Raw genomic sequence first — 23437 nt, 5'->3', positions numbered from 1 at the left:
GACCGTCGCTGATTGGTGGAGCGGGCTGGCGAGCCACGCCCCCTCACCCCACGCCGCCGCTGATTGGTGGAGGAGGCTGAAGGGGAAGCGGAGAGGCCGCGCCCCCTCTCTTCACGCCGCCGCTGATTGGTGGAGGAGGCAGTGTGGAGCCACACCCCCCTCGCTCCACGCCGCCACTGATTGGTGAAGAAAGCAGCGGAGCCACGCCCCCTCTCCCCACGCCGCTTCGGATTGGTGAGGGCGAGCGAGGGGCGCGCAGGAGCCACGCCCCCTCACTCCCGCGCCCACCCCCCCCCCCCCCGGGCCCCTGCGGGCCCGGCGGCGCCTGCGCAGTGGCGGCGGGGCGGGCCCGGCTCTTGTTATTGTGGGGCCGCTCGGCGCCGCGCGAAGATGGCGGCCGGGCAGGGGGGCGGCAACGGGAACGGCAACGGGAACGGAGCGGGGGGGCTGGGGATCCCCGGTCACCTCACTCTCTCCTTCTCAGCCGGGCCGCATTGGGGGGCGGCGGCCACTCTGTCGCAGCCTCACACGGTGCGCAGCCTGGACCGGGCCCTGGAGGAGGCGGGCAGCTCGGGCATCCTCTGCCTCAGCGGCAGGAAGCTGCGCGACTTCCCCGGCAGCGGCTACGACCTCAGCGACACCACGCAAGCAGGTGAGGGGCCACAGGGCCTGCTGCCCGCGGGGAAGAGCGTCGCCGCTGCGGTGGGGGTCCTGCTGCGCTGGCAAGGGAGGGGATGGAGCGAAGGGGCCTCTGTGGTGGCACAGGAGGAATCTGGGGGCCTGGGGGGGCTCCCCTAGGGAGGAGGTGGCGAGGGATGCGGTGGGATGGCAGCTGGGGTGGGGGCAGATGAGCGGAGCGGGGGTAGGTGTTGTGGCAGTGGGGAATCATAGAATCGCTAGGTTTGGAAAAGACGTTGGAGATCATCGAGTCCGACCGTACCTGTCCTCTGCTCAATCATATCCCTAAGCGCTTCATCTACTCGTCTTTTAAGTATCTCCGGGGATGGTGATTCAACCACCTCCTTTGGCAGTCTGTTCCACTGCCCGACAACCCTTTCAGTGAAGAAATTTATCCTAAACTCTAATCTGAACCTCCCCTGGCACAGCTTAAGGTGTTCCCTCTCATTCTTTTGCCTATCGCTTGGGACACCAGCACCTACCTCGCTGCAACCTCCTTTCAGGTAGTTGTAGGCAGTGATAAGGTCTCCCATCAGCCTCCTTTTTTCTAGGTAGGCTAAACAACCCCAGTTCCATCAGTTGCTCCTTGTAAGGCTTGTTCTCCAGCCCCTTCGCCAGATTCGTTGTTCTTCTCTGGACACAATCAAAGACCTCAGTGTCAATGTCTTCTTTCAACGGGGAAGATGCAATGTGGGAGCTGGTGTGGGGGTCTGGGGGTGCATGTGGAAGCAGGTGTGGTGGCATTGAGGAGGAGGAGAGACCCTTGCTGCGTGAGGGCAGTGAGGGACAGTGGTGGGGAGGGGTAATGAGGGGGCTGCCTCTGCATTCAGTGGGTCGGGGGGCCTGGAGAGTCGGGTCTGTGCAGTGGTGGGGCGCATTGCAGGGTTACCTCTGCTGTGTGTCCTTGTGGGGGGAGCATTCCTGCTTAGAGCGTGTGTGCGGGGTGGCAACCAGGGCAGAGGTTCCCATATGTGTGTGCTTGTGCAGCAAGGGAAGGGTTGCGCCTTCTGTGTTCATGCAAGGGAGAGGCGGTATTCACAGGGAATTTGTGGTGTGTGTGTCTATACGTGTCATGAGGATGAGGACTTGCACACAGTGCCTGAGAGGGGGTGTGCAAGATGAGGGGAGGTGTTCCGTTCGCACCTTAGGGAATAATAGCTCCTTGCTGTGGTTGGTTTGTACCTTCAAGGGTGTCAAATCCCTTGTATCGAAGCTTTGTTACCTGGGGGATTCCTGTTGGTCGTTCCTAGCTCCACAGGAAGATGGTTACAAGTGCGGGCGAGAGGGATGTGTGTGCATCTAGCAGTGTACATGAGCAGTGTACGGAGCTTAATGTATTCACCGTGTTGGTAGATGCTTAGCTATCATGAGTATGAACCTAGATTTATTCAGGCTTTTTTGGACACATTTTTCTATACAATTCCGAGAAATCAAACCTACATTTTTTCATGGGGATTCTGTTATGTTTTGGTGCATCCCTGATGTACTTCTGGATTTATTTGCTGCCGGAGTAGTTGCTGAAAATGGATCATTTTCAGTAATGTGCTAGAACAAAATATTAACGAGAGGGCTAGCATCTTTTGTTCACAAGTAGTAGTGGCTTTCCCAAATGTTGTTTGGGTGAATTAATTGCATGGGTTTTTTGTTTTGCTTTGGGGCTTTTCTTTCCCCATGGGTTATGAATAGCTGGTTTATTGTTTTGAATATGAGACTTCCCATTGTGGTACCTTATCCATCTCTGACAATCCTGTACTCCTGGTCTATCAAATACTCATTCTGTTGCTCTTTGTTGTGGGCTACATTTGTGCAGAGGGTTAAATAATGATGTACTCATTCTTCTGCGATATATTAGATTGTATAGGATGTAGAGTTTGTGCAGAGCTGATTTTAAAATCCAATTTCTGTATCCAGTACCAAGCCTGCTAATGATTTGCAGATTATTAGCTTTTTTCCTGACATGTGATACCTACATGCAATGCAGAATAGGGATGAGTAAAAGTGTTTTAGTTATTTCATTACAGAAGCATAAGATTGAAATAAAAGCAGATTCCATGAAATAATAGCTCTTTTTACTTGTAGTAGCATAAAATTGTGTTCAGCAATATAGTGGGTCACTTCTGTTTATAAATATTCAATACCTAAAGCCTTAGAAATGAAGCATTGTACGTAGTCCATCTATTATTAAAAAGACTTCTTTATCCTGAAGTAGATGTGTCAAGGATTTGTGATTTGTATTTGCTTCTAATTTTTACTAATTGCATTTTGGGTTTAATTTTTGTTTTGTTGTTTTATTTTGATTCTCAACATATTTGAGTGAAGGCTGTCTGCAGTGATCTTGTTCTTATCTTTTAGGATATAGTAGAGCATAGTCACTACCATTAGGATTGAATTTTCATTGTGAAAAATTGTATGGAAATGTTTTAGGGCAGTCTTGTTTGCTGCTCTAAAAAACTTAAATAGGTCTATGCAAGTACCATGTCTTAACAATCTTGATTTAATGTAGCACTGACTTACAAATAAATACTGTGAAATACAAGTTTTAGATTTATCAAAAATACCCTGGGATTTTTTCTTTAAGGTCTTGCTATATTTTGCATCTGACTTATGTAATGACTTGCCAGTACATCTTTTGCAAATACTGTAGCATGTTTTTGGCTTCCTAAATTATGTGACAAAAATTATTACTGAGCTAAAAGCACAATGACAATATGTTTAGCTCTAACCTTATGTTTGTCATGTCTTTTTTTAACCATGAATTGCTATTACACTCTTTGGCCAAAAAAAGCCTTACATTGTTTCCCTGAATTTGTCTTCTTGCTGTTCAAATGGATTTTGTGCTGCTGTTAAATAAGAAAAAAAAATAATTGTAGGTCATGAGCTGTCAAGAGGTACATTGACTATTCCAGTCATTTTATTAACATGTTTAATTTTGCTTCTCTCTGCATAAGCAACATAGCCCCCCTGGCAGTTAAGTAATTGAGGATATAACATCAATGTAATCGCTCTCTGCTTAGCTAAAGACTTGTGTATTTTCTGGTTTGTTTTGGTGTGGGGTTTTTTTTTTTTTTTTGGTGGTGGTTTCTTTTTTTTTTAAAGGTAGGTTCCTGTGGTATATCGCCATGCTGAACTAAGTCAACCTATGCCTTTAGCAATTTTCCCTCTTTTCTTGTGAATACTTAAAAGGTGAATTTTGTAAACATGAAAAGCTCACAACTCAAAACACAATCTGTTTGTTCTGGAAAAGTATAGTGGTGCCATGAGGGTTACTCGTTTATGACTTCATCACAACAAACTTGATTCCCAGTTTTTAATTCTGAGGGCACGTCCACGCAATTAAAAGTAGGTGGATGATTGCCTGTAAATACATTAACTTCAAAATTTCTCCTTTCTGACCACCTGCTGCCACCTTATATAGCTGAGAAATAATACCAGTATATTCCCAATGTGACTTTGGAATAAGCCCTTCTGTCATGGCCAATAACAGCCTTGGCACCACAGGCAGAGTTCCCACAGGGTGATTCCTACATGTCTGCTGACGGGGGGGGATGGGGGGAGACACACTTGTCATTTAGGGTACCATTGCTTGCATGACTTTGTTGGGTTTTTTTTTACGCATTGTATTTCTGGCCCTTCTGAAGGGGTATCGTTCATGTGATTATGCATTAAAAACAACACCACCTACAGCTTAATATTGACTGTGAATTGCATAAGAATGATAATCTATAATACTCTTCTTCTGCTTTTACAATATATACCTCTAAACCATTTATATTCTCCAGTTTGAATACAATTATTTTTGTTAGTGGTACCAATGTTGATTAAAGTGATAGCAGGTAATGGGATAGCAACACCAAATCCAATTTTCAGTTTAAGAAAATAACATTTGTATGTGATGTGTATCCTAAGTCTGGATTGTGTTCTAGAAATCAAACATGTTGAAGAACTTTGTTCTTCAGTAATGACTTCTTCAAATTTCAACAAGAAGTGAAACTCAGATGATGTGGGGTTTTTGGTGGGAAAGGATAGTGTCCATGCTCAGAAATGCAATCAGATGCTAAATCTGGAAGTGACACAGTTTATTAATTATGGAAATTCCACATAGTGGTTTCTTTGCACCTCTTGGGTTTGTGCTAAGGGAAAATGAGTTGTGTATATTGTCTGAGGGCGTCTTGCTAAAGGCCAGTAGTAAGAATACTTGTTAAGGGTACTTGGCATTATAGACAGGTTAGGGAAGGTCTCAGTTCAGTGAGATGAAGTTAAAACAGCTAATTATTAATCCACCTGCATAAAAGGATTGCCTTATGAAGGACATCACTGATATTTTAATATGATCTTAAAAAAAAACCTTCTATGTTACAGCCTTATCTGAAATACTGACCTACAAGAAACGTGCAATGTGTGATTTTCTTGACTTTTTGTATTCTCCACTCGTCAAAAGTAAATTTGCCATCACATTGACTATTTTTGTGCCCTGGAATATCAAAAAACATTTAACCTTTGAGTTATTTCTGCTCTTTATAGACCTTTGTGATACGTGTTTCTGCTTTGTTACGTATTATTTGAGGAGGGAACAAATGTATTTAGATCATGAATTGTATTGCAAAACATTGTGCGATACAAAAATCAGTTAGCCTTTGCTTTTTCAGGTAATTTTTTTGTTTGTTTGTGAAGAGTATCTCATTCAGAGTCTTATTCTCTGTTACAGAGCTAGAATATTTTGTTGCTTGGCAGACATGATTATCACTAATGTGTTCCCAAAATGTGAACCTAAGGCTTTTCAAAAATAAGGTTTTTGTAGTTAAAAGACTTGAAGGATCCCTGCATCTCAGGCCTATTTGTAGCTACTGACCAGCAGATGTGACTCACAATGAGCAAATTACTGACCATCTGTGTATTAAAACAAACATCTACTTCAATTTGTCAGTTTACCACTGTTTCAATAGGTGTAACCAGTATGTAGTGGACAGGAACTTGATATATCAAAAACTGACCTAGAACTGAAAGGTTTATGGCAGCGTTCACTTCAAATCATTACATGCAGTAATGAGTGATATTACGTACTTATTTTAAGCTAACAGGGGTGGCTACAGCCATTCTTAAATGCTGCCATGAGGTCTGGCATGAGTAAGACAGAATCAGTGGGAGGCACCAGCAAAGAAGAACAGATGCTGAAGTTGCTGCACCAGTGTCCTTAGTGTCCCAAGAGAACATGCTGTAGCTGTTGCTAGACCACGTTTATTCTCTGCTTACTGACTGTCAACTCACCCATTTTCTTCAGGTTTTTTGCTGCTTTACTCCTACTTCACTTGCCTTGTTTTCGAGTGTTCTCTGTCTTCCAGAGGTTTAGCTTATTTTAAAAATGTTTCTGCGTAGTTTATCCAGCGTAAAGCAATTTTATCAGCACAAAAGATATGTAATCTAGTAAGTACTGGTTAGAGTTGATTGGTTGTAGCCTTTTGACTCTGCCTCATGTCTGCTTAGATTGTAAGCTCTTCTGGACAAAGGCCTTGGATGTATAGAACTGAGCATACAGAGACTAACATACAAAGCTTTACTTGGGAGTTATGTGTGCATTTTAGGTAATTCTCAAAGAACCCACACTTTGCTTCATTTATGAGTCAGATTACTTTCCTTTATATTATGTTTCTGTGAAAGAGTTAATATAATTTGAAAGTGAAACTTGGCATTTAAAAAATTCAAAACCAAAAGAAATTTACAGAATTAAGCCTATAAATAATGGCCAATGTAAGTGGGAGGAAGATGCCTTGTGTTGTAATAATTAATAAGCTTAAGTCTTTCTTACTTGTCAGGAAACCACATTTCACTCTTTCTCATGGGAAGCTGTTTTAACAATTACAGGTTAGACTAAATACTGAAGTGATGCGTTGTTTAGGGAAACAAATAAGGCTCCTGTGGGGTTTGCTGCTTGCCACTTCAAACCACAGAAAATAGGTAGTGGCAAGATGCCTTAAGTGGAGACGACAATAATCCTTGCCATGTAATAGTGTCCTCTGACTGGATAGCCAGTTGGTGTGCCAGTTTACCCATTCATATGCCGGTCTGAGTAATGATTCCCCCTTCTTGTGATGTGTTCTTTACTTTTCATTTGAATCATGCTGTGCTGAAATAACTGACCACATATTTTTGAGATTTGGAGCAGTGTGCTATCTTCTGTTGGAAATGCCTGGGTGTGATAATATGGTAAGGAATTCCTTGAATTCATCTGTTGATTTCATGCCTATGTTGGTGTGCAGCAGGTCAGCACTGATATGCTCTGCAGTTGTTCTAGCCTTTAGGTTCCAGTTGAGTTTTTCTTGAGTGCAAATTTCAGGAAGGACCTCATGCACCTGAACCAACGTGTGGTGTATGGAGATGATGTCCGTTAGAAACGTGAATTGCTTGAACTGAACTACCAATTTACACGTGTTCAATGTAGATGTGTCCAGTGTAGACTAGAAGACTTAAGCTCCATGAGGATGGGCCGGACTAGTGGGTTCAATCTAGGCTACCTTGATTTCAAAGCCTGTGTGCTGGATCTCAGTCCTCTTCCCCACTAGCGGAGGTCAGTGAGAGATGGCTACTGCAGTTACTGAAACATGTATTTCACATGGAAAAACTTTGGTTCAATCTGATGGGATGCTTTTTTAAGACCCTAAAGTATTAAGAGCATTTTTTAAAGGATTTTTTTTTTCTTTTCTTTAGTAGTGCTCTTCAGTTTGAAAAGCCAAGAACTCATAATCTGTAAAATAGAGTTTATGGTGGCCTGTACAATCTTCCCTCTGTACTTGGTGAGAAATTTGAATTATGTGATTGTGCGCAGTTTCTTTGTCACTTTAACTGCACTGGCTGAGTATGTAACTAAAATTAATGGCGTGGATAACTATAAAGCAGGTATTTCCTAGCTCTTCAGTTACTGGATTTAGAACCCAAACACCTCTTTGTTGTATCTCTTTGTAGTAGTTCTTTCACAAATATAGAAGCTATCTGTGCTCTTTCAAACACCTAGTTAAAAGTAAAAGCTGCTTGTAGCCACCTACAGTCTTGGAGATTGGTTTTCTTAATTTTAAAGAGCTCAAAAAAACAGAAGCAGAGGAGTATGAAACTGAGAAGTAGCATGAAAAGATCATTAGCTTCTCTCTAATATGGAACAGCTCTGTACTAAAATATTTGATGGTGTATTGCTATGAGAAACATGGTTACTGACATTAGCAGGTTCCAGTACGCTGTGTTTCACTGTAGCAACATGTAAGGAGAGATTGTATGTGTTAAGACTGAAAAAGTGATTGAACGTGAACTGAAAGCTGTTAAGCTGGCTAGAGTAATTCATTTCCCTGAAAGGCTTTTTCATGTCTCTGGCAATTAAACAGAGGTTGTGTTGGTGGCAAGAAAATAAACTCCTTTATACTTTTCCTGAACTTGCTCAGAAACCCTGAGTTTTTCATCCATGCGTTTTGCAGTTTTGTTGCTGCATAAAAGCTACAGCTCTGTATCAGTGTTCTTTCTCCTTTCAGTTTCAGAAACTGCTCGCTATTTTCTTTACTGTCAAATTACTGTCATATCACTTGAAAAGGGTTCATTTTATCTTTTCTACAGTCTCCTTCTATATTCCCTGGCGTAGTAGGTGCTTGGGAAGAGGTGCTGGTCTTTATTTATACTCGGTCTCTTTGATCATAGTTACATATAGGATTGTATTCTATATAATCAGAAATAATATGTAAAATTATGTATATATACAACTATATATTAGAAAAATACTTTTCTAGTATGTAAGTTGGACATAACTGTATTGATGCGAAAGGTGTATCCAGCCCAGAATTCTCTATTAAAAGCTAATAATCTTTTTAACCTGTTATTTAGTAACTTCCTTTGGAGCCCCATATTTTTACTGAAAATAATGAAAATTAGTTGTGTGCTCAGTTGTCTATTCAAGGCTGATGAAATCTATTCCGTATAATCTCTTCCTCTACAGAAAATTCTCATGTGTGCACATATACTTTGAGTAATGTGGCTGGATGAATCTCAGTTTTGAAATGTCAGCATATTAACTTATGAGTTACTAATTAAATATAATAATTAAGGCTAGAGAACTCAAAGTTAAATCCTCACCAAATTCTGCTTAAGATAAATAGGAAGCAACGCTGGAAACGCTGAAGTAGAACTAGCAGCCCATGTAACATTGCTGAAAATGCAGTTTTTTTAGCCAAAAGCTACTGCAATATTAATTGTGAAGTGAAGATGAAGTTCTGTGAATAGCATTGAAATTTATTAACATGTGAAAATTCTAACCATACAGTTTCTTAAGTAGAGCTTTCTGAGCAGGGAGGCAAAAAACCTTATTTCATAAAATGATCTTTTACTTCTGTAGAAAGTAAGTAACTTGCTCTTTGCAGTGACTCCATGCTCAGATTAAAATACTCTTCTAAAAGTTTAATTGGTTTGAGGGAGCTTTTCTAGGTACAGGTTTTACAGTTAATATTCCAGGTGATTTGGAATTAGATTTCAACTATGACAATGTCATATGAAAAATATTTGGAGAGTGATCTTTTACATGGCATGAAATACGTGTGGGAAATAAGATTTAGTATATAAAGTGCCTGATATTTTTTGAAAGTGAAACAACATCAGTGTTAAATGTTCAGGTATAACTTCATAACAAGTTGTGTCTGTGTCTTCTGTTAAAGAAGGTGATTCCTTTTTGTGGGAAGACTGCTGCAGAGTGTGAATCCTGCTGATTTTAATTCCATAATTATGCTCATGGGTCTTATGTGAACCAAGTCTGAGTTTTTTTCTATTCAAGTATTGCTATGTAAACTTTTAATAGTAGACTTTAAATGCATTTAATGTTCTTTGTGACAGGGAAAGTACGTCAGCCAACTTAGTTTCCTTAGAGTTTTGGGCGTCTGACAGATATATCAGTTTCCTTATTGTGCATAAGAGCTGATGGTGCTCATTTTCTGTAGTCCCTCAGCATAGCTCTTGATGTTGGAGAACAAACATATATTTGTATGTGGGATACATAATTACATGCAGAAATTATTTTGTTGTATGTCTTGAATATTCTTTGCAAGGAAATTCTAAAAACTTTTGGTCTGTTCTGCAGCTGGAGTAGTTGCTGTTTATATCAGTATGCTCAATTGTTCTACGTTTGGACATACTTTAATTGTTCAATGCTTACTTTTGCAACCTTTTAATTTTATATGCTCATTGACTTCTGTAGGACTAATTATATAGTTACTGTTGTGCTTAGATGTTTGTTGGCTTAGATTCAGCTAAAGCATTACTAGAAAAACTGGCCCCCCAAACCCAGATCTGGGTTCAGGAGTCAGCAGGTATTCAAAGGTACTATTTGAATTTACTGATCTTAAGCTGACATTGCTAAGCCCGATATTAAAATTAGGAGAGCAGATCTGGGTTTGGGTGGGAGAGTAGGTTGTTGTTTTCTTTTTGATCTAGTTTCTAAACAGAATTTTGGAATACTTTGAACAGGCAAAACCACACCACCAATAAATGGATCAGCGTATTTTAATGAATGTTATAACATCAAGATGAGATTCAAGTGGACGTTGCCCAACTAATTTCAAATTCAACATGTAGTGTATGCAAACTGGCTATAAAGATGTTTGTACTGGTTCAAATAAAAAAACCCGTCTGTTCAAGCAGCATACCTCTGATAGTAAGCAGTAATGAATGCTTAGGGAGAAGTGCAACAAGACAAACATGATGTTAATACTATTTGACTACCTTTATTGCACACTGCTTTAACTTGACAGCTTGAGCTTTTTGTTTTTCCTGTTGATCATAGCTTAAATTTATATGGGGTACCTTCTTACTTCTAATAGCTTCCCGTCCAAACTCTGATTTCCTAGAAGTCTTTCATTTTGAACTTTTAATATATTATCTTTTAATCATTGTCTTACAGTCAGTAAAAACTTCACTTTTTCTCTTAAGAAGAAACTAAACTGCAACCAACTTCTTAATATTTTTGTAGTTCCCCTTTTAAATTTAACCTTAGTAATGGTGTGCTTCTCACTTTTGTTTCTGCAGGGATAAGTGAATTGAAACACCCTGTAATTCATGAGCAGTCATGGATAGTGTCTTCTACTTAGTCTTCACATAAACCCCCCAATTTAGAGTTTTCCTGTCTAAACTGGTTAAGCAAAGAATTCCTATAATCTCACTTCTAGCAGAGTTGTCATCTAAAATAATCTGCGGTTCTGCATTTAGCGGCTTTCCTTGCTTCTTCAGTCTGTTAACCATTACAGAACTATTCTCATTTTAAGTGCCAGCAACGTGCTTCCATTTTGATTGTCTGCCTCCTTTACAGAGCACTGCTCTATTCTAAGCGTTTCCTTCTTTTTTCTTGGAATATATTCTGTCATACATTGGGTTATTAGTCTTCAAAAGGTACCTACATTGCATAAGCTTCACATCTACATTTATTTAGCATAATAGATTAACTCATAAATTTTTTGCTTATTGTGAAAACATTTCTGATAAAGAATTCCTACTCCAACACTGAAAAATTACAGCATCATTTGTTTATAAAAAGCTGTAAGGACGCTTGGTATAGAAATATGGAAAACTATATGTACCTGAATCTGTCTTTGGAAAGATCTGAACCTCTGGGGCTATGCTAATACTATTTTGCAATGAATGAATGAAAAATTGCTTGGAAGACGTACTACCTTCCATCTCTTTATTTTCCTTTTTTTTTTTATTGACAGATAATGGATATAATTTCTATTTTCTGATTTTCATAACAGAAAAGTGGAATCCTTGCCCTGCTGTGTCTTAAGGCATTGTTTTCAGGGAAGTGTTTTCAATGGTAATATATTCCAATTTCACTGTATTTTTGTTTTCTTCTAATGTGAAATAGTTTGGATTTTGTACAAAGTTACGCTAAGGGACTTCAACCAGACTCTGCTAGTGTGATTTTTGTCAGGCCAGGCTGGAAACCACAGCTGGTTGTGTTTCCTGTTGATGCCTACAGTCCTGGTCCACGCATTGTCCGGGGCAGAGTTGGTGCACGCTTTAGTTGTTGTCTGCCCCACCTCTGGGATCTATTTGTGCAGAGCTTCTGCAAAACTGGTGGGTTGTTTTTTTTTCACCCCGTTTTTCCAAGATGTGAGGCTGCTGGGCTATGGCTGGATGCACGTACAGCAGCAGAATTTTTATTGTGCTCTGCAAAATTCCACTTCAGATATGACCTGCAGTACTACTCTTTGGATCAGTGTCGGTAGGATGAGATTGTCATTTGTATTGTGTGACCAGATCTTTGTACTGGCCTTCAGTTATCTTTCCAGCTGCTGATAAAACAAAATCAGGAAGAGCCTTAGAGCTGATTTCTTCAGAATGGGTTTGTATTAAAGACTTCATCATGTGGTGGAGGTTGTAGAACTGTGCTGGTCATGAAATTGTGTGCATCCCTTCTGCACACAGTTATCCCCCTCTGCTGAATATTAGATTAAGAGAGCCTCTGTTTAGCCTAAAAAGGATTTGGCAGAACATTTTCATGTGACAGTTGCCGTTTTTCTATAATGTTCTGAAAACTTCTGGAAAACAGAAAACAAACTTTGTTGTTGTACCAACTTTCTCAAGCTATGCTGATATTTTTAGTAAGCTCTTTAATTTTAATTGGGATATTTAGTTCCAGTTAACTTGATTGCATTTTTTCATTCCGTTCATTAAGAGTGCTGGTCCTGCAACCTAAATCTTTCTCCTTCTGCCTCTTACACCTAGAGTTTGCAGAATTCATCACTGGCCATGGATGCCCTGATGTAAAGGAAGGTTTCATGATACATTAGCTTGAGAATGTTGCCTAGAAATAGTGTGACAGTCAGTTAGTTCACGAATTTCACGTATCATAGACACAAGGAAGCAAACAATATTGATTCCAGTTTTGGCCTTGAGAAATGCCACACTCAGCTGGTTTGCCAGCTTCAGGCTGTTGAACTCTATTCTTTGAGCCTGACAATAACTTTAAGCCATTTTTTCAGCTACATACTAGTTTTTCCAGTCTAGTGTAGAACAAACTTATGTGTTTGTTCCAATGATAGTGTGATGGGAACTAAGCAGAAACACAGTGATTTCATGCAGGAGTTAAAAAAAACCCTGAGAACTAAAGTCTGAAATAGCACAGGGTCTGTATTTCTTCTTTGTTAAAAGTGTTTGTTCAGCATTTGAACAACCACATACTTTTGAAATATTCTGGGTTGGGAACCAGAGTTACTTTCTAGACAGTCATTGTCAAGTAAATCTCTTCTCTTTCAAGGTAACTTCATGGACTTCTTATGAGACAGATTTTTTGGTAGTTAACTGATTTCTGGGATTCTTGCGTCACATTCCACTTGAATTTTCTGGTCTTTGTATAAAGATTTCACACAGTCAGAGATGGGATGCATTTTTGCAGTGTGCACGTTTTTCATATCTTTTGCATGCTGATTTGCGTAATGCAGTCATACAATGTCAAAATAACTCTGGTTCAAGTACTACTTTTCCATTGTCAAAGATATGTCCTCTTTCTGCTCTTAGACTAGGCTAAATAATTCTGGCATTGTTTTTTGTCTTTTTTATCTTTTTCTCTGTTATAAATGTATAAATGGAAAATGTCTCAGTTATTGGGCTTGCAGTAAAGAATAGATGAGAATTGTAGCTCTGTAGCAAAATAAATATGCAAGGTGTTTTGTTTTTTTTTTTTCAAACTTGGCTTTAGCACTGCAGATATTTTGTATAGTGTAATTACATTCTAATGTAGCTGTCAAACAGCAAAAGTAATATTTACTGTGTTTGTACCTTGACTTACTGATGTGCCTAGAATTGGAAGGAAAAAACCTAATAGTTGAGCAGAATAAAGACTGATAGAGGGTGAAAAATGATAATTGATATTTAGTTGCATTTTAAATATTCTTAATTATGTAGTGGGTAATATATTTTTGAATTCTGGTCAATTTTCTGTTTTCTGTTATAATTCCATTTCGAACAATAATCTTTTGGTGGTTTAAGTCTTTTTGTGTATTAATTTACATGCAGCAGCATCTGGTAAAACTGAATTATTTTACACTTCTTGCAACACCTTAATTTTTAGGAGCGTGGCGAGAATAACAGTGGGCACTTTTATCTCCTCTTGTTGCAGTGAAATTTTGACTAAAAAAGGATTTTTGTTGTTGTTATTCTAGATCTTTCAAAGAACAGATTTACTGAAATTCCTCCTGATGTCTGGCTGTTTGCACCACTGGAAACTTTAAATCTGTATCACAACTGCATCAAATCCATTCCAGAATCGATTAAAAACCTGCAAATGCTTACATACCTTAACATTAGGTGAGTAATGCTCGCTATTTTTGGTCTTTGTGTAACTTATGTCATTGTAGAGGTGGCATTCTTCTTAAGGTCATTGAGTGCCCTTGTGTCCTCATTTTTGCCCATGTTTTTGCATATTTTTATATATGAAAGGAGTGCTCAGGTATGCATCAATTAAACAGTAAAAATTCTGGAGTTTTCTTAATGTAGTGTGAACATAAATGTCAACACTTAAAAGATTTGGGTTTTGTTTTTTTTTTTCAAATTGGAAATTATGGTTCCTGCAAATTCTGCTGAAAACAAGAACAATTACTGTAAGTTTTTTTTAGTTTTATGTATGAAATGAATTGGTTTTATACCACATCTGAACAAGCTGTTTTTTTTAATGTCATTTTTAAATGCACAAATACCTTATTAGACAAAATCCTATGAATTTTTGGCAGTATCAGTCTGCAGTTGGTAGTTTTTCCAATGTAGATTTAAATAAAATTGTTAGTACATTTCTTGGTTGCAAATCAGACATACATGCAGTTGGAAAATGATATACAGAAGAAAAGTTTTTTATTAAAACTTACCTTCCAGACTATTGCTCAGCAAAGTAATAAAAAGACGTTAAGGGGTTCGTGTGATGGCTCAGAAGTGACAAGACCACGTGATGTGAGAAGCAATGGCCATGTATAAAGTACTAGCTTGCTGAGAACATGAACCTGATGTTGGTAGACTGCCAGAGCAGGTGGTCCTTCTGAAGGTGTCAGAAAGCAGAATAAAACCGCCATCAATCATTATTTCTTCTAACAGATTTCTCTGTACATTTTTAGTATTAGGTTTGATTATAGTACATACTCATTTAATTAAGGAATAGTGACTGAAGGCCTCTCTCAGATGTATGATTTTTATCTGGTCAGGAATTTGTAGGAGATTGTAGCTTAAATTTAGATGAAAATGTAATAGTTGGAGAGTATCTCCTGGAATAGGAGAAAAGTTGTATGATGTGCATCCAGGACTCGATACCTGGCTTAAAAAAATGACTATAATCTAGCCTTGTCTGTTCATCTTTTTCTTTCAAGTCGAAATCTTCTATCAACATTGCCAAAATACCTGTTTGATCTTCCACTTAAAGTTCTGGTTGTCAGTAATAATAAGCTGGTCTCCATTCCAGAAGAAATCGGAAAGTTGAGAGACCTAATGGAGTTGGTAAGTACAACTGTGAAACATTTTGCTAAGTAAACTTAAGCTATAAGCAGTTTGCTTACAGTATAAGAAAAATACAAATTAACCATCTTTTAAAGATAGAACTACAAAATGTAAATTCAAGTGAGCAGTGCCAAAGCTGAAGCTCTGGAAATGTGTACTGGAGAAAGCTGGATTTTCCTGGTTAAGGCCTGGCTTCTGGTTACTGACTTAGCTTGCCTTTAAAATCGGATTCCAATTTTTCATAAGATAGATCTGTCATTATCTAGACTAGGAAACTAGTTTCTGAAGTCAATTATGTTGAATCAGAAGTAAAAAAGAAATGGTCTTGTATCAATGGGATTGTTGACTTAGTCTGTGCTACCTAAATAAATGCTAAATTAGTAGCAGAAGTAGCTGTAGTGTATGTTCATTTGGTGCAGTTTTGTCACCCTCTAGTGATTATATCCAAAAAGTTGGTGAGTCTGCTGTTGCTTTTGTAAATTTTTAGTTGCGTGGATTGGTTCAAGGTTTTTTTAAGGAGGAACTTTTATAAAAGGAGAGGAATGCTAATAATTTGCCAGCAGTAGCACAAGATGTTTTTAATGGGTATGGGAACTACACCAAGAACTCCCGATTCCTAGGCCACAGTTTTAATCTCAAAACTATTCTTTCGTTGTTCATTGGTTTAACTTTTGAAATTGGGTTTCTTAAACATGAATCACTAAATATTGAAGAAACGGAGATCTGTTATGCTGGTTTTTCCTTTTGTAGGAAAAAAAGAAGAAAGCTAGGATTTTTTTTAATGGTATATTTTATAGTAGGTTTGATAGCAGTTTTCATTTCTTTTATTTCATTTAAGATGTTCAGTTAATTTATTCACTATATCTTTCTTAGGATATTAGCTGCAATGAACTTCAGGTACTCCCCCAGCAGATAGGAAAATTGCAGTCACTTAGGGAATTAAACATAAGAAGAAATAATCTCCATATGTTGCCAGACGGTAAGCTACTAGTCTTAATTTCTCTGATGTAGGTAAATTAGGTAACATGTTAAGATCTCATTCTTTTGTTTGTTTTGTTTTTTTTTCATTTCCCCCAATACAGAATTAGGAGACCTTCCCTTGGTAAAGCTGGATTTTTCTTGTAATAAAATTACAGAAATTCCAATTTGTTACAGAAAGTTACGTCACTTACAAGTTATAGTTTTGGATAACAATCCAATGCAGATACCACCAGCACAGGTTAGTATTAAAGCATTCTAGTTCAGTAATTTACATTAGGGTCTTAAGAAAGGGGACACTGTCCTTAGTTATACCTATCAGATTTTTATTTTTTAGCTGTATTTCTCCTGGTGGGCAGTTATGGGTACAAACTCACTGTGGAAACTATTTATTGGGATGTGTTTTCAAGAGACATGCTACGTAATTAAGTTTTTTCTTTGTTTCCCAACAGATATGTTTGAAGGGTAAAGTACATATATTTAAATTCCTCAGCATTCAGGCGTGCCTCAGAATAGATAAAAAACCAGATTCTTTGGATCTTCCATCATTAGGTAAAAGAATCCCCTCCCAGCCACTCACAGATAGGTGAGTAGTGGGTTTTTTGTTTAATTTTACTTTAGGATTTGCCATGAAGTGATCTGATTATTAGAGATAATAGCTTTAATTTCAATACTTTAGTTGTTTTTGTGTAGAAATCCTAGTAGTTATTTCCTAAGGTTGAAGCTTAATTGGCTCGTCTGAGTGGCTATGAAAAATTTTCAATATACTTGCTAAACATTTGGAAATCAGAACAAAGCTGTATTTTAAATTTATTTATTGGAAAACTTGGCTATTTATTTCCCAAACAGATGAGTATAGAGAACACATTTGTAAAGGATGTTTATTTTCTAAAAGAAAAGTGAAACTTGTGTTTCTTCCATTCCTGTTATGGTTTTTGTGGTTTTTTTTCTTAATGTAGCATGGAAGACTTTTATCCCAATAAAAACCATGGACCAGACTCTGGCATTGGAAGCGATAATGGGGATAAAAGGTTGTCTACAACAGAAGTGAGTGTTTTTCACTGTTCAATTTCTGCAGTTTGTTTTTTTGGAATTTTTGTTATTTCTATATGGTATGTTTTGCAAAATACTTAACTAAATTGCATTTAACATGCTTTGAATATCTATATGGTTGAGTTCAAACCCTTAAACTGCCAGTATCAGTCACAAATTATTTACATACTGCTTTGACTTTTCTAGTTAGGGTTCATTCCAGTCCAAATGTCATACATTTTAAAACTGAATTCTGTCCTAAGGAATTATTTAAGTCTTATTTAATTATTTAATTATGTGGAGTTATATGGAATTATTTAATAATGTGGAGTGTACAGTCTTCTACAGAAAGGACAAAATTTGTTTGAAACTTCCCTTTTTATTATGAATGTACTTAAGAAAACAAAAATTGATTTGGTCTAAAACTGAGCGTTGTGTATGTTACTAATCCTCATCATTATTTAAATTTTAATGAACTTCTGGATGTTCTACTGGGTTTAAAACAGTGAACAAGAATCTCCACAACTTATCTGTGTATTTGTAGAAATCTAGATTAAGGAGTTGTGGTTAATAAGTGATATCAGTGCTGGATAGTGTAGAACAAAAGGGTTTTGAAATGTAAAGAGAGTTATTACAAACACAGAGTGATCATTAGTGGGAAGGCTGTAAAACAAGGAGGATTACTAGTTGTTTTTTCTAAGGAAATTCAAAATTTAATATTAAAGTAAAGCTGTGATTTTATTTTAATTTTATTTTTCAAGGGTCAAAGTATTTGGTGGCTTTACATAAGGAAATACCTAAGTACAGATTTCGTAGCCCCCTGAGCAGGGCTGGGCTAGACTTCTTTGAACAAAGTATTGCATTTCAGTATTATATACTGAGGAGTTGTCTGTTACTGCCTAAACTATTATTCTCTTAAACTCCCTGCCCACCCGCCCCCCTAAAAAAAACAATCACAAAATAACCCCACCTGGCCTGATGTTATTTTCTCTCTCCTGGGAGCCATCCCTCATGACAGGGTTAGTTGCACTATAATTTGTGATTTCTTAGCATATCATATAACGATGTAATTTATATGCAAGTTCTGTATGAAATCATACTGTCTTTGCAGCCATCTGATGATGATACAATCAGCCTTCACTCCCAGGTATCAGAATCAACAAGGGAACAGACATTAAGGAATGACAATCATGTAATGGGAAGTAAACTTGACCCACAAAAAGGTAATATCTGTTGTACCTCTGTTGTTTTAGTCAACAAATACTTTTGCTTAGGTAACGTAGTATAAGAAAGTCACGCAAAATTATATGGTCACATGTTGACATTGTATTTCCGTCATTTCAGAAAACAGCATGGCAGTCACAAATAGATAAAGCCAAAAAGAAAGAAAAAAAAATTCTAGCTCACGGAGACATAATTTCATTGTTTTATTTGTATCTGACATTTTTCAGAAGTACTTCTCTCAGGAATAACATTTGTTTGAGAGAACTGTTTAATACCATCTTTTCCATTCTTCATCAATCCTCACTAGACCAGGAGGTGTATGACTACATCGATCCAAATTCAGAAGAGGGAGGTGTTCCTGAGCAAGGAGATGTACAGATTGGACCATTGCTGTCTTATATCAAGGTAATGTGGCTTAACAGAAGAAAAGTTATTCAGCTGACTTGATTTTTTTTTTAATTCAAATCTTAAGTTTAATTTTCATTCCATTGTAGGAACGGGGGAAACATCCTGAGAAATCCCAGAAAATAGAACAGAATGAGGACTGGGGAGATGAAAAAAGGTGAATCTTCTTGATCTTTTATCAAAGATCTTAGTGATAGTAGTGGGCGAAGGTGATTTTGGTTTAAGGTTCTTGGAGGCAAGAAGTCTAGTTGGATACAGGGTGCTACTCCTTGGACAGAAAATAAGCTTGTAGGAAGTTCTTGGCTGTTGTCCAATAATGTATCTGTTTCTGTGTTTTGTTTTACTTTGAAGTCAGGCAAGTTACTAATGTTGGTTTGGGGTTTTTTTTCCCAGACTTCAGAAAGAACAACTGCTGGCTGAAGATGATGATGAACTCAAAGAAGTGACTGACTTGAGAAAAATAGCAGCTCAGTTACTGCAGCAAGAGCAAAAACACAGGTATTACAGTATTAGTTAAAATAACTTGTGTTATAATTGATTTATTCTTTAACCTGCCTTATTCCCAAAAACTCTTGACACTTTTATTGAGAACAGTTTTGTCCAGATGTTCTACAATTAAGATGACAGACTCTTTCAAGATATCTATGCTGTGTTTCTTTTCATAAAATTGCTGTCCAGAGAAGCAATGATACACCTTCTATGGAGAGGAAGAAATCAATATGAAAGTCTCTTGGTTTCCTGGTTGTTAACTGTAGGTTAACTTTTTTTTTTTTTTTTTACCTCAAAGCAGTATCCTTAAGTAGGTTAATGCTCATTGTCATAGTTTAACCCCCTCTGGCAACTAGAACTCATGTAGCCATTCCCCCAGTTGAGATGAAGGAGAGTATTTGGAAGGGTAAAAGTGAAAAAACTTATGGTTTGAGGTGAAGGCAGCTTAAGTAAAGCAAAAGTTGTGCACTAGGGCAAAACAAAAGGAGTTTGATCACTGCTTCCCATCAGCTGGCGGGTGTTCAACCATCCCCAGGAAAGCAGGGCTCCATCACATTTAAGGGTTTGATAAGGAAGACAAATGCCATCACTCCAGATGTGCCTCCCTTCCTTCTTCATCAGCTTTATATGCTGAGCATGATGTCCTATGGTATGGAATAACCTCTTGGTCAGTTGGAGTCAGCTGTCCCGGCTGTGTCACTTCCCAGCTTCTTGTGCCCCCCTAATCTACTCACTGGTGGGGTGCTGCGAGAAGCACAGAAGACTTCAGCTGTGTATAAGCACTGCTCAGCAGTGACTAAAACATCCCTGTATTGTCAACACCATTCCCAGCACAAATCCAAAACAGCCCCATCCTAGCTACTGTGAAGAAAATTAATTCCCCCCCAGCCAAACCCAGTTAATTCATGTAAGTAGATTGTTGGTAACATGTTAAAATTACTTTAGTTTGGATGAGTTACAGAAACTGCATGCAGCAGTTTAGCTGGTACTTCTACTTACTTTTAATATTTCTTGGTTATCTAATCATTTGAAATACCAAGCCACTCTTCTGAAGTACTGCAACTTAAAATTTACTTGTCATATGTTGTTGTATCTTAATACAGTGATCTTTTGAAGAGTTCTGCTTTGCTTTTGAATTGTTCAGACGTATGCAGTCTTACCCTATAACTTCTGCTTAAGTTGGCATTTATATTTTAAGCTTGCTTATTTATCTTTTAAGTACATAGGGGCAAAATCGCCTCTGATAAAAAATTTAGCCCTGAGTCTGAATCCATAGCTTTGTGAATTTATAATTCCTTGCCATAAACAGAAATAAAAATAATATTTGGAAGTTTAGTGAAGATACTTGTGTTTTTATGAAAAATGTTCGATCTGAGTAAACAGTCTCTGAAAAGTGAGCATCACAAAATAATTTCTTACTAATCATGTTTCTGTCTGTTCAGTGTGCTTTTTAAAAAGTATGCGGTCTCTTTTCTTTTTGCTTGCTGTGCTAATGACTTCCCTGTCCTCTCCCATGAACTTATCCTGCTTCCTTCTTCCGTCTTTGGCTTTGGTGTACTTGAAATATGAATACAGACGAAGGCCATTGAGCTATAGAACTTCATTCAGTGAAAAACTCTTCCAGAGGACAAGGGCAGCAGGACGTGCATCAAGGTATAATTTGTAGAGCATCAGATTTACAAAGTTAAAATGTGAACAAAAGAAATAGTTTTGGCAATTTCCTGAACAAAATCAGAATAAAGTTAAGTTAGCTAAGTTAGCTGAAGATGCTTTTTAATCAAAAATAGATCACCATGCATTTATTGTTCTTTAAGATGAAATACTATTAAAGTATTACTATTTAATACTATTTAGGCAACTTTCAAATGAATATTTAAACAAATCCAAACCTAGAAACATAATTTCCTGTACTTTTGTCAGTTTTCTCTTCAGGGGTTTGGGTTGTGGTTTTTTTGGGTTTTTTTTTGTTTGTTTGTTTGTTTTTTTGTAAAATGTATAATACCCCAAATGCAGAAAGTATAGAGTCTCAGGCAAGTTAGGGTTTTTTTTTGTTTTATTTTTAGTTTAAGATACCTTGATTTTAAAGTGATCATATTCAAATTAGCATGACCAGGGGCAATTTGTTTTGCATTGTATTTCTCGGAATTAATTTTCTCAAATTAAGATTTCTCTGACTGGAATAGTAACTGCTAATCTGACAGATGAATTTGCTGTTACCTCCTCATCCATGTTATTCAGTATTTAAACAGGAAGCTTAAAAATATGACTGTTTGCTTTTGTTTTACAAAGTATAAAAATATACTTTGTTTATTATAAACTTAGTCTATAATAAACACAAACATCAATTACACACATTTGCCATAGAAACAGTAGCCGAGAAGCGTGTGTATGTTTGAATTAATTGAATAGTTTTTCCTTACATTTCACATAACGAGTATAAAAAAGTAATGGCCTGTGTTACATATAATCACTGAATTTACACTAAATGTCAGTTTTGGTGCAAGTGCTGCATCAAACTGCTTAGGTGATTCCAAGGTCTGTTTATTTTTTAAAGTTGTCATGGTCACATCTTGCCACAAAGTCTTTCTGAATTTGTCATTGTTTTCAGTTGAAGACATAAGGATAATTTAAATGGGGATTTTATCTAAAAATCAGTGACTTTAAAATAACGCTCTTATATTATGATTTGTTAATCTATGCTCTTAATATTGACTTTTTGTAATGCCTTTTTCGGGCTATAGTATAGTTCTGGAATGCATCCTTAAAACAACATTTCTGAAGATAAAATGTAGGGAGCAGATGCTGCACACTGCATGCTGCAGATTGTGTTGGTTTACAGGCTTATCGTCTCATAATCACATTAAATTGAGGCTCACCCAGTGAGAGATTACAACTACAAATGAGATTACTGAGCTCAAGTTATCACAATAATTAGAGAAGTCTGAAAATCATCAACCATTAAAAATTAAGGGTTGTATTTGCCCTACGTAATAATAATGAAATATAAAATCTTACCTACTGTTTTACTTTCTTCCCTGGAATAGTTGTTGTTCTTCTAATCCTCTCTGGTTCTTAATACATTCTATTTTTCTATATAATTATGTAAATATACTTTGATCACAGTTCAGAACATGAAGACAGTGTCCAAATGTAATGTTACTACCTCCCAAGAATTCATAATTAATCATTTTAGTTACTGCTCAACAGCATATTTTACTGTTACTAACTGTAATTTACAACATTTAAAATATCCATAATAGCTCATATCGTCTTCCTTTGAGTGTATATGTGGTGTGTTTGTTCCAGATGAAAAAACATGTACATTTAGGCTTTGACTGTTTACCATTTAGAAAAATGGAATTTTGGTTTATTTCTGCATTAGACTTTACATTTAGTTCTTTCCCTGTGTTTCTTCATTTTCCACCTCTCCTCTCCTTTTTCCCCTGCATTTCCTTTGCACTTGCATTGTTTCTTATTCAGCTGCCTTCTTACCTTCTCGTACTGACTGACTTCTTGTGCTCAATATGCGTATCCTTCCTTGTCTGCTTTAGGGTGATTACCTTCTGTCTTCTGTTTATGGTGAAAAGTAGGGTCTTCTGTGTTAAGGACTGCTTAACTTAACACAGGTGTGAGATCAGTTGAAATAGTATGTATTTGGAGAGAAAAATAGGAGGCTTCATTTTGGTTTGAATTAAAGTTTTACTTAGAATTCAGAACTTGAAATATTTCAAGAGCTGGAAACAATATTGTTTTTAAATAGTAGCAGGGTTGGGCTTGGATTTCATACGTGTACACACACGACTATTTTACTACTATGGAAAACATCACCTTAATGTTCAAAACTTTTTATTTACAGGGAATGTGACAGATTCTAAGAAAAAGGTTTAACTGCAAAGCTGTTGAATTAATGTTTGTTTTTTTTTATTTTCTAGGCTTCTTAACCATTCAGTTTCAGTAGGCACAAGGAACAGGCCAAAACAACCAGTGGAATCTGAAAAATGGTATTGATACACTTAAATGTATCACAGCTTTCAATATATCATTAATTTTTGATATTTATTTTGTGTTGCTACTGCAGTTTGCTGTTATAATGTTTTTAGCTCAAGGTAAAGTAGAAGCTAGACAAGTAATCTGTTCT

The 23437-nt window shown here is 37.4% G+C and overlaps 1 protein-coding gene across 4 annotated transcripts in view; it reads left to right on the top strand.

Moving 5' to 3' along the window:
- The first annotated feature begins 332 nt into the window (after window positions 1-332).
- The window catches only part of LRCH2 (leucine rich repeats and calponin homology domain containing 2), a 36471-nt gene continuing 13366 nt past the window's right edge, over window positions 333-23437 (top strand). For 2 of the 4 annotated variants that reach the window (XM_069867439.1, XM_069867438.1), the window contains exons 1-13: window positions 333-652; window positions 13854-13998; window positions 15045-15171; window positions 16045-16150; window positions 16254-16390; window positions 16602-16735; window positions 17109-17196; window positions 18293-18404; window positions 18713-18810; window positions 18900-18967; window positions 19204-19308; window positions 20875-20952; window positions 23232-23300. In XM_069867439.1, coding sequence (XP_069723540.1) covers window positions 391-652; window positions 13854-13998; window positions 15045-15171; window positions 16045-16150; window positions 16254-16390; window positions 16602-16735; window positions 17109-17196; window positions 18293-18404; window positions 18713-18810; window positions 18900-18967; window positions 19204-19308; window positions 20875-20952; window positions 23232-23300 — 1529 coding nt within the window. In that variant the 5' untranslated portion in view covers window positions 333-390. The remainder of the gene's footprint in view (window positions 653-13853; window positions 13999-15044; window positions 15172-16044; window positions 16151-16253; window positions 16391-16601; window positions 16736-17108; window positions 17197-18292; window positions 18405-18712; window positions 18811-18899; window positions 18968-19203; window positions 19309-20874; window positions 20953-23231; window positions 23301-23437) is intronic. The other 2 variants (XM_069867441.1, XM_069867440.1) reach the window with 1 other exon arrangement.

The sequence above is a fragment of the Phaenicophaeus curvirostris genome, chromosome 13 (assembly GCF_032191515.1).
Source record: "Phaenicophaeus curvirostris isolate KB17595 chromosome 13, BPBGC_Pcur_1.0, whole genome shotgun sequence".
In the NCBI taxonomy this organism is placed as follows: domain Eukaryota; kingdom Metazoa; phylum Chordata; class Aves; order Cuculiformes; family Cuculidae; genus Phaenicophaeus; species Phaenicophaeus curvirostris.
This window is presented reverse-complemented; position numbering and strand designations above follow the sequence as displayed.